Source organism: Tupaia chinensis, unplaced genomic scaffold (genome assembly GCF_000334495.1).
Source record: "Tupaia chinensis unplaced genomic scaffold, TupChi_1.0 Scaffold000407_4, whole genome shotgun sequence".
Lineage (NCBI taxonomy): Eukaryota > Metazoa > Chordata > Mammalia > Scandentia > Tupaiidae > Tupaia > Tupaia belangeri.
Window position 1 is genome coordinate 4451905 of NW_006159912.1, and position 10708 is coordinate 4462612.

General features: G+C 52.7%; 2 protein-coding genes across 3 annotated transcripts in view; one reads left to right on the forward strand and one right to left on the reverse strand.

Annotated features, from left to right (window-relative positions):
• PIGW (phosphatidylinositol glycan anchor biosynthesis class W) overlaps positions 1 to 10708 on the reverse strand; it is a 37291-nt gene that overhangs the window by 22543 nt on the left and 4040 nt on the right. The gene's annotated exons all lie outside the window — the stretch shown is intronic.
• Positions 1 to 10708, forward strand: part of MYO19 (myosin XIX) — a 31963-nt gene that overhangs the window by 17669 nt on the left and 3586 nt on the right. For both annotated transcript variants that reach the window (XM_014590124.2, XM_006154452.3), the window contains exons 13-22: positions 1180 to 1253; positions 2036 to 2157; positions 3348 to 3461; positions 3809 to 3970; positions 4267 to 4419; positions 6023 to 6130; positions 7039 to 7109; positions 7885 to 7988; positions 8821 to 8987; positions 9113 to 9242. In XM_014590124.2, the coding sequence (XP_014445610.1) occupies positions 1180 to 1253; positions 2036 to 2157; positions 3348 to 3461; positions 3809 to 3970; positions 4267 to 4419; positions 6023 to 6130; positions 7039 to 7109; positions 7885 to 7988; positions 8821 to 8987; positions 9113 to 9242 (1205 nt within the window). The remainder of the gene's footprint in view (positions 1 to 1179; positions 1254 to 2035; positions 2158 to 3347; positions 3462 to 3808; positions 3971 to 4266; positions 4420 to 6022; positions 6131 to 7038; positions 7110 to 7884; positions 7989 to 8820; positions 8988 to 9112; positions 9243 to 10708) is intronic.

Sequence of the window (10708 nt, forward strand, 5' to 3'; positions counted from 1 at the left end):
CTCTCTCTTCAAAAAAAAAAAAAAAAAGAAAATCCCTTTTATTTACTGATTTTAAAAAGCTGCAAAACAATTAATTTAAGAAAAAATTGTGGGGCCAGCAGGTGACATGGTGGTTAAGGCTGTTGGACTCCCACATGGCCTACTACAGTTTGACGGCTTGCTTTCTCACTCTCTCTCTGGTCAAATTAAAATAAATAAATAAAGTCAAATAATTATTATTATTTATTTTTGGAGAGGTTTTTGCTATAGGGCGCGTGTACTCGTCAGACAGACAGAGAAGGACAGAGAGATAGAAAGCGAGAAATCACCTCCCAGAGGGGATGGCCACGCCGCAATCCCTTCTCCTCCATTCTCCTCTCAGGATCTTGGGCACGCATGCACATGTGCCCGGCGTGAGTTTTAAGCCACCGGGTCCAGGACGCGAACCATGGTCGACTACGTGGGAGTCCAGCGACATAGCCGTTATGCTAACTGCTGGTCCCCAAATAATTATTTTAAGAAAAAGACAAAATTGTAAGAAAGAAAGCTCTGGGTTCCATAGGTAGAATGTTTTAGAGAAATTTAATGAATTGAATTCTTTTTTTTTTTTTTTTTTTTTAGGGGTTTTTTTTTGAGAGGTTTTTGCCATGGGGCACGTGAGCTTGCCAGAAAGACAGAGAGAGACAGAAAGCAAGAAATCACCTCCTGGGGGTATGGCCACGCCGCAGTCCCTTCTTCCCCACTCTCCTCTTGGGATCTTGGGCACGCATACATACGTACCTAGCGTGAGTTTAAGCCTCTGGGTCCGGGACTCGAACCATAGTCGACTACATGGGAGTCCGGCGACCTAGCCATTATGCCAACTGCTGGTCCCTGAACTTAATTCTTTACAGAAGTAAAGAGCCTACTGCTCAGCCCTCTCTGGTCAGGGACCTAGCTGGGTGTCAGGTCACATGACTAACAGACCTGTTCCCCACCTAGCCCAGGAGTCTCACTGGTCCTGTGTCAGTCTTGCTGGGTACACCCAGGTTCAGCCTACACCTGCAGTAGGTCAAAACAAGATGGGCAGGAAGCAAGGGGGGAACTGGCCTTTGATCTGTCAGGCTCAGCGAACAGGGCCCTCCAGGCAATGTGGCACCATTGCCAGCCCTCAGGCTCAGCCTAACCATTTCTCACCAGAGCCCACCTCTCCCCTCACAGGCTGTTTGACTGGCTGGTGTCGGTGATCAACAGCAGCATCTGTGCAGACCCTGACTCCTGGACCACTTTCATAGGTAACAGGGGCTCGCCCTCCTGAGAGCACCCAGAAAGGAGCAACAGACCCTTGGAGGGAGAGGCAGGGGCCCTGTCCACTGGGTGACTCTGGGCAGCTTCTTTCCCTTCCCTCCAGCCCCTGTCTCTTCTATCACCTACAAGTGACTGGGTGAAATCCTGGTTCTCCAGGGCCCAGTCCGACCCATCTGCAGCTCTCCAGACAGACCTAAGGAGCCTTGTCTATAAGGGTCCCTTTTCTTCCCCGGAGACTGAGCTGCAATCACAGGACAGCAGTGAGGGATGGGTGGAAGGGCTAGATGAGAAGGGACTTGGGGGACATGACTGAGGTCAACGTGGTTTTAACTCTGGGTGGGACAGCTGGGTAGGGAAGGCAGCAAAGCTTAAAAGTACAGTGCAGTTTAGTTTGTTCACGGGATGGCGGGGTCCTAGGCACCAACCAGGCTGGAGACCAAGGCCTGTACACTTAAGATCTGACACGGAAAATGCTCCCTGGGACTCGGCTTCCGCTCAGGAGGGGCCTAGCAGAACCAGAATTCAGACTCAGAAATGCACCTGCTGCCCCGAGCTGCCCCTCACACCTCATTAAGCTGTTCTGCCTACTCTGAGGGGGATGGGGTGGAGCTGAGGACCCTTCTGGGTGGAGGGCACAGGGTGGAAGAGGTGCTGCCACCCACTGTTTGGCATCACACTCAGCCTCATCCCCAGGCTGCCTAGGTTCCTGCAGTCCCTGGCCTCCACCCACTCCCTCAGCAGGCCCATGGGTTCTCTTCCGTCCTCCCAGGGCTGCTGGATGTGTACGGATTTGAGTCATTTCCTGACAACAGCCTGGAGCAGCTGTGCATCAACTATGCCAATGAGAAGCTGCAGCAGCACTTCGTGGCACACTACCTCAGGGCTCAGCAGGTGAGGCAGGGGGGAGGTGGGGAGGGGTCTTGCCCTGCATCCGCTATTTCTTCCTGGCTTTCCAGCCCAGCGGGCTCAGGTTCTGACTGGTATAGCCTTTTGTTTTAGTTTGTTGCTGTTCAAGTTATTTTTAGGTTTCTACCATAGACACATACCAAGTGTACGCACCAGAGAGAGATAAAGAGAGAAATCACCCTCTAGGTGGGATGGCCACGCCGCAGTCCCCTCCTTTTTTACTCTCCCAGGATCCTGAGCACACATGCACATGTGCCCGGTGTGATTCTCAAGCTGCCGGGTCCAGAACTTGAACTGAGGTTGGCCATATAGGAGTTCAGTGCCTTAACCACCAATGCCGCCTGCTTGCCCCTTTCTTAATTTTAATTGACAAATAGTAATTGTATATATGGAGCTGGCCCTCTACCCTAGTGGTGGCCAACCTCATGGTTCAAATCCTGGTCCTAGTGGCTTGAAAACACACTGGGCACATGTGTGTGCCCAAAATTCCAATGGGATGGAGAAATGAAGGGACTGCAGTGTTATCGAGCCTCATTGGGGAGTGTTTTCTCCCGATCTCTCTGGCCAGTAGGTTCCCTCTGGCAATTAAAAAGAAATTGGTAGGGGACCAGCAGGTGGCATGGTGGTTAAGGCGCTGGACACTCCCACATGGCTGACCATGGTTCAAGTCCCAGACCTGGTGGCTTGCTTTCTCACTCCTTCCTCCCCTCTCTCTGTGTCTCTATCAAATTAAAAGTAAATGAATGAATAAATAAAATTTAATAATTATTTTTTTAAAATTGGTAACCATGGGTCAGCAGGTGGTATGGTAGTTAAGGCCTAAATCTCAGTGGCTGACTCTGTGGTTTGAGTCCCAGACCAGGCAGCCTGGAAAATAGGCCAGGAACATGTGCGTGTGTGCCAAAATCCCAAGAGGAATGGAAAAGAGATGGCCAGCATGGCCACCCGTCCCAGGGGAGTGATTTTCACTTCTCTTCTCTTCTCTCTCTCTCCAGCAAGTACAAATGCCCTCTGGCAAAACTGAACAAAATAACAATAAGATAACTGTATATATGGGGTACAGGGGGATGTTTTGATAACCTGTTCCCCTTGGATGCTTTTCTGGAATGTGCTGTGGTGCTGAGGCCGGCCTGGATGGCCCATCGAGACTGCTTCTCTCCCACATCTGCCCCTAGGAGGAATACGCAGCTGAGGGCCTGGAGTGGTCATTTGTCAACTACCAGGACAACCAGACCTGTTTGGATCTCATCGAGGGGAGCCCCATCAGCATCTGCTCCCTCATCAACGAGGTGGGAGGCTTAGCTATGTCAGCTGAGCACAAGTGCCCTTTGAGCTTTCCTGGGGCCCTGATGACCATCCTGACCCCTCTGTGCCTGCTTCTCCTTATCTGCCAGATGGGTTAGCTAGCCTCTGTACCTCTTCCCTGTCGGGGTCACTGTCTTGTCTGTGGGAGTCACTGTGGTGTCTGTGGGAGCCACAGGGTGGGGATGGCAGGGGCTGTGGTGAGACCCTCTCATTATTGGGGCTGACTGCCTGCTGCCACCCCACTGTCTGTGGGAGCCACAGGGTGGGGATGGCAGGGGCTGTGGTGAGACCCTCTCATTATTGGGGCTGACTGCCTGCTGCCACCCCACAGGAATGCCGCCTCAATCCCCAGCTCCAGACGCGCATCGAGAGTGCCCTGGCCGGCAGCCCCTGCCTGGGCCACAACAGGCTCAGCCCAGAGCCCAGCTTCGTGGTGGTGCATTACGCAGGGCCTGTGCGGTACCACACGGCAGGCCTGGTGGAGAAGAACAAGGCAAGCACTGGGCTGCAGCCTGGGGGCCTGATGCTACACACCCAGGAGCTCCCATCGTGCATCCGCTCCCCCTCGGACATCTTCCCAGAATCCAGGGTGACCATCTGGGCCCATCTGTCCAAGGTCTCTGCTAATCAAGCATGACCCACCTGGCCGTGACCCATGGAGCTCCAAGTGTCTGGTCATCCAGCAGACCAGCTCTTCTCCTGTCCTTGGAAGCCTCACCCTCTGGGGGCTTGGGTGGAGAGGGTAGCAGGCCACCTGCTCTCACCTGCCCCCTTGCCCTCTCCCAGTAGGACCCTGTGCCCCCTGAGCTGACCAGGCTGCTGCAGCAATCTCAGGACCCCCTGCTCATGGTGCTGTTCCCTACCAACCCCGAAGAGAAGACCCAGGAGGAGCCAGCTGGTCAGAGCAGGGCCCCCGTGTTGACCGTGGTGTCCAAGTTCAAGGTGAGTCTGGAGTGCTAATGTGAGGTGTTCAGTTCACTGCTCAATCTCATACATGTTTTTTAATGCTGATGCTGTTTACTGGAAGCACTATGGAGTCAAAGAGATGTGGTCCAGTTTCCCCCCACAGCGGGTGTTTCAGTGTGAAGGGCAGAGACAGAAAACCGGTGTAATGGTACTACAGGCTGCAGTGGGGCCGCTCACTCTGCTGAAAGGGTGGTCACAGAACAGGAGTTCATGGACCTCTGGGACCTGGCCCCTTCTCAGCCCTAGCTCCTGCTCAGGCCCTGCTTTCCACTGGAGCAGATCTGTCACCTCGCGACTGCACACACCATGCTACTTTTAGTTTACCCCTCTCCATCCACCAGGCCTCAGTGTCTCAGCGCACTACTGTGTTGCTCATAGAAATACCGGAGACTGGGTGATTTATTTAAAAAACAAAGAAATTAGAGACCAGCAGTTAGCATAATGGCTATGTCGCTGGACTCTCGCGTAGTCGACCGCAGTTCAAGTCCTGGACCCGGAGGCTTAAACTCACACCGGGCGTGTGTGTGTGCATGCCCAAGATCCCGAGAGGAGAATGGAGAAGGGATTGCGGCGTGGCCATCCCTCCGGGGGGGTGATTTCTCACTTTCTGTCTCTTTGTCTCTTTCTGGTGAGCGCACACATCCTATAGCAAAAACCTCTCAAAAAAAAAAAAAAGAAAGAAAGAAATTAAGTGTGTGTGTGTGTGTGTGTGTGTATGTATAGATACACACACACACTTACATATACATATGGATATTAAAGTTTACTTGACTTATGGTTCTGGTGGCTGGAAAGTCCAAAGATGTGGGCTGGCAACACAACATGACCGGAAGAGGCAGAGAGGTTGGCAGGCATGCGCAGAGTCAGAGACCTGGGACAGCCATTTTCTTTTTACAGCAACCTGTTCTCTTGAGAACTAACCCCTTCTCATGGAAGTTAAGTCACTTGGTCTTGTACAAGACAGCATTAATCAATCCATGAGAGCTATGCCTCCATGATCCAGTCACCACCCACTAGGCATCCCTTTTTAACATTCTCACAACCTCCCACAACTCTTACACTGGGGACCAAATTCCCAAACACGAACCTTTGGGGGACAATCCAGTATTCAAACCATAGCACTAAGCTTATCATCACCTCCTGAGGGTGCACTCTGGGAAACCAGTTTGGTGGGCCCTTTACACTGAACTGAGACAGCAGACGGATGTACACGGCCCCTGGCATAGCCTCCCACATATAGGACGGGCTTAATAACAACAGGTCTCGCCTGGGTGAGAGGCACAGACTTAGGAGATAGTTCTCTGCAAGAGAGAAAGATTGCTCTGAGGAGGACGGGAGGAGGATGAGACTAGCTGCAGGGAGATCAACATGTGAAGGTCAGAGGTCCAGAAGGATCCCTGGAGGCAGAGGTCGGCAAAGGAGTATGCTCTGGGCATGCTCTGTACAAGTGTATAAGGTCTCCCTGGTCCTAGGGGAGCTGGGGGCTGGAGGTGTCTGATGTAGTCAGTAACCAGGGCCTCACCAATGGCGCTGGGCAGCCCCAACTCCTGCCTGACCTCACCATCCCTCCCATCTGCAGGCCTCCCTGGAGCAGCTCCTGCAGGTCCTGCACAGCACCACGCCCCACTACATTCGTTGCATCAAACCTAACAGCCAAGGGCAAGCACAGACTTTCCTCCAGGAAGAGGTAATCAACACTGGGCCAAGGCTGTAAGCGCCATCTGACCAAAGCCCCACAGGTCAGGGCATGCTCCAGGTGGAGGGACCAGAGCGGGGCTCTCAGGCTGGGCCTGACATTAGGGAGGGCTTCTCTCCCCTAAAATGACAGGGCAGTTGTGTGATCTGTGCAATGCCTGGAGACCTAGCCAAGGAGGGGAACAGGCTCCTACGTGTCCTGTTCTCCACTCACCAAACCATGTACCTTAAGGAGAGACTGAAACACCCAGATAATGGGGATCTTTTGAGAATAGCTGAAAGTCTGTGTCACCTTACAGTCTGTGCACAATGTGGCTAATTCTGACTGGAGGTACTGTTTTTTGTAATTTGTGATTTGTATTGTTTTGTTTAGTAATTTGCACAAAAGCAATCTGTGGCCAGCAGCTGCCCTTTACTCAGGGATCAGACTCTGAGGGATGTGGATGAGGTACGAGTCTGGACAGCGCTGAAGTGTCCCACAGTCACCTGGTAGACATAGCTTGGGTTTGTAGCCAGGATAACTTGGCTGGATGGTATATATCCACAGCTCTGAACCACTTCTGCTGCAAAGAATAAAAACAAAACTAGAAATTCATTTGGGCTGCACTGGGAAGCAGTGAGTCTGCACAGAGAAAGTGAAGAGATGGCCAAAAATACATCCCTTGCCTGGCCATGTCGGAAGTTGTGCATCACATAAGGGGGGCTTGGGACCAGGACCTGTTCTAGAAGGGGGATTTTTCCCCAAAGGTCCCTTGATATCTTACTGTCCAAACAATATACCCCATCAGCCAAGCCTCAGGAGAACCTACAGCTCCCCCTGACTAGGGCTGAGAAGAAAGTCAAGAGGAATGGCTCGTCTGGCCTGGGGGCTCTAGACTGCCTGTCTGCCCACCCTTGCAGGTCCTCAGCCAGCTGGAGGCCTGTGGCCTCGTGGAGACCATTCACATCAGTGCTGCTGGCTTCCCCATCCGGTGAGTGAGTCTGGTCACTGCAGGGGGCAAGGCCTAAGCCAGGCTGGAACCTAGGACTTGGGCCAGACAAGAGCCTGCCAACCCAGAGCAGGACCTGGAGATGAAGAGAAAGGCGGGTCCGTGAGTCACCTGGAACTGAAGGCACATGCCCCTTCATTTGTCCCTTCACTTACTGTGCACTGGTCTATACCCAGCACTGTGTCTGGCAACCTATCAGTGAGTAAGGAAGGTGACCTGCCCTATTGGGGCAAACTTTCCTGTAGAAACAAGAAAAATAGGTAAAAAGTGTCATCAGTGCTAGGGAAGAAATAATGCCACTAGACAGACTAACAGGAAGAGGCCCACCTATAAGATTTGGAGGGGACAGCAGTCCAGACCAGGAAGTGACAAGAGCCACAACAGTGTAGCACTGGGGACATAAGCCAGACTTGGGAAGACTGCAGACCGCAACTGGGAGGAGGAAGTGCAGGCACTGTTTAGAGACATGCTACTGTGACGTAGGGGAGGCAGTAGGATCAGAAGTCAGGTGGGAGCCATGGCCAAGCTGGTGTGGCAGGAGTGCAGGAGACAGGCTGCAGAGTGTAGCAGACCAAGGCAGCAGGGAGAGCTGACTCAACTCAAGATGGTCCCCATGGGCTTCCCACTGTGTGTTGGGCTGTCCAGCGGGTCATGGCAGTGCAGGGCTGGGCTGTTCGCACGTTACGTAAGTCCTGCTGAGCCCAGAGCATGTGCTTGTTCACAAATGAGCTCATTCTTCTGCCTGCTTTGTCTCCAGGGTCTCTCACCAAAACTTTGTGGAACGGTACAAGTTACTCAGAAGGTTCCACTCTCGCACATCCCCTGGCACCCACGACCCACATCCTGCCACGGGGCGCTCTGGTGAGTGCACTCAGTTTACTGAGCATCTGCCCCATGCCATCTCAAGGCCAGGGGCTGTGGGTTCAGCCCTGCCCTCTGGTTCATGGTTCAGTGGTGGAAACAGACTCAGAAAAGACCAAATGTGCCACGTGTGAGGGCAGAGGGACAGGGGGTCCCGCTCGGCAGGACCCCAGCCCAGCCAGCCTTACCACGGGAGCCAGCAGACCCTGTGGAGACAACTCCGCTTTGTCTTCCTCCATTTCTGGGCAGTTCTGCCACTTCCCTTTCACCCTTTCTGCTTTCTATCTCCTCTCTGCTCTGCTGTCCTGCTCTGGGTCTCTTGCTCTGGCCCTGTTGATCTGGCTGCTGCTTCTCATCTCCGGCACCTCCCTGGCCGCCTCTGTCTCCAGAGAGAGGACCTGAGCAACTCAGGGTGGTCCAAGCCCTCAGGTAAACCCTCCCTTGACAGAGCCTACCCTGCTAGATATGGAGGGCAGGCAAGGGGACCTGATGGGCCTTCCCAGGGCTGGGTGTGCCCCCCTTTCCCAATGTGGCGGAGAGTGAAGAGAACAGCCTAGGCTCCTGGGCTGGAGGAATCACTCTCCCAGGTCACAAGGACCTTTGCCAGCCTGTGCATTACCCCTGACAATGGAGGGTGTGGAACCCAGGGACCTGAGGGACAAAGGGGCTGCCCCAGGCCTCTCCTCAGGAAGGGAAGGAGGAAGAAATGGTGAGAGGCAAGAGTAGTAGGAAAGTGGCCTGCAGAGTGCGGGAGGCCAAAGCCAGTTCCTGTGGCCACAGAAGCTGGTGGAGATGACAAGCATTGATGGAGCACCTGTCTCCTGTCCCCCAGAGTGGCCTGTACACACCAAGGAGGCCATGCTGCAGCCTCTTGTCCAGGACATCCTCCACACACTGCCAGGTCTGACTCAGGCAGCAGCCACACCAGGTGACCCAGCTGGGGCCACAGCAGCCCCAGTGCACTGTGGCAGGACCAAGGTGTTCATGACTGACTCCACGGTAAGCTGGGGTGGGGCCGAGGCGGTCAGAGGAGCCAGCTGCCTGCTGTCCTCACAGGACGGGGCCTGGGCCCCTCACACAGGGGAGGAGAGGCTGAGGGCCTCAGTGGGTGTCCCTTCCCCTAGCTGGAGCTTCTGGAACGCGGGCGTGCCCAGGTGCTGGAACAGTGCGCCTGCTGCATCCAGGCTGGCTGGAGGCGACACCGACGCCGAAAGCAGGCGAGGCAGAGGTGGGCCGCCACACGCATCCAGGCAGGTAAGGGCCGGGCTGCCCGCAGTGACCATGCCCAGATACACATGATGCCATGTTCTGTGAAAAACTCCTGAGGCCAACTGTGTCCCAGCCTGGAGGTGGATAGCATGTCCCTGAGGTGTCATGGGACTCGAATTTCCTGTCCCCTCACCCAGTGTCTCCAGCTTGTGGAACCAAAGCACATCACAAATCAGGGTGCTCTGTAGGTGGGGGAGGCTAAAGCCTGCCTCTCACTTCTGGCTGCCTTTCTCAGACCTCAAAGGCTGTGCATGCCAACACTTATTCCTGTCATAAATCACAGCCTGCTGGGCTCAGGGCTCAGGATGACTTCAAGGACAAGGTACAATACAGGGTCTCCTCAGAGGAAGAGCCATGTGAGTTGGCATGACTACAGCAGAGCTATCCTGAAATTCAAGATAGTAGAAACAACCCAAGGACCAGCAGATGGTGTCATGGTTACAGCGCTGGACTTTCACATAGTCAGCTGCAGTTCGAGTCTCAGACCTGGTGGCTTAAGACACACCAGGCACATGTGTGTGCATGTGCTCAAAATCCCTAGAGGACTGAGGTCATTCCCTCTGGGGTGATTTCTGGCTTCTGTCTCTCTGGTGAGTACATGTGCCCTATAGCAAAAATCTTTCTTAAGAAAAAAAAATTTTATAAAATAAGAAACAACTGTAATAGCTAAAATATGGACCATCCCCATATTGCAGTAAGTATTTTTGAAAAATATTATAAAGTTGAAGGAAAACCATTTTAATATAATATTTGAACATGGAGGCCAACTACTTATCATGAGTGATGCCACCTTTGTATGTTCCCGTGTATACAAGCATCAAAGGTGTAAACAAATGCCATCAAATCATCTGTGTAGGTTAAGTAACAGGTGTCTTTTAAAAAATAATTGTTTATTTATAGGGACCAGCAGTTAGCATAATGGCTATGTCGCTGAACTCCCATGTAGCTGACTGCGGTTCAAGTCCCGGACCCAGTGGCTTCAACTCACACCAGGCGCTTGTGCGTGAGTGCCCAAGATCCTAAGAGGAGAATGGAGAAGAGATTGTGTCGTGGCCATCCCCCTGGGGGGTGATTTCTTGCTTTCTATCTCTCTCTATCTGTCTTTCTGGCAAGTGCACGCACCCTATAGCAAAAACCTCTCCAAAAATAATAATAATGTTTATTTATTTAATTATTACTTTTTTAATTCAACCAGAGAAAGACAGAGAGAGAGGGAGAGCAAGAAAGCAAGACACCAGGTCCGGGACTCGAACCACAGTCGGCCACATGGGAATCCGGCACCCTAAACCACCATGCCACCTGCTAGCCCCAAGTAACAGGTGATTTTTGTCTTCAAAGTTTTTGATTTTCTAGACTCTAAATGTATTGGTAGTTACAGAATAGCTTTTAGTTTGCTATAGGATGCATGTACTCACCAGAGAGAAAGCAAGAAACCACCCCCCCCCCAGGGT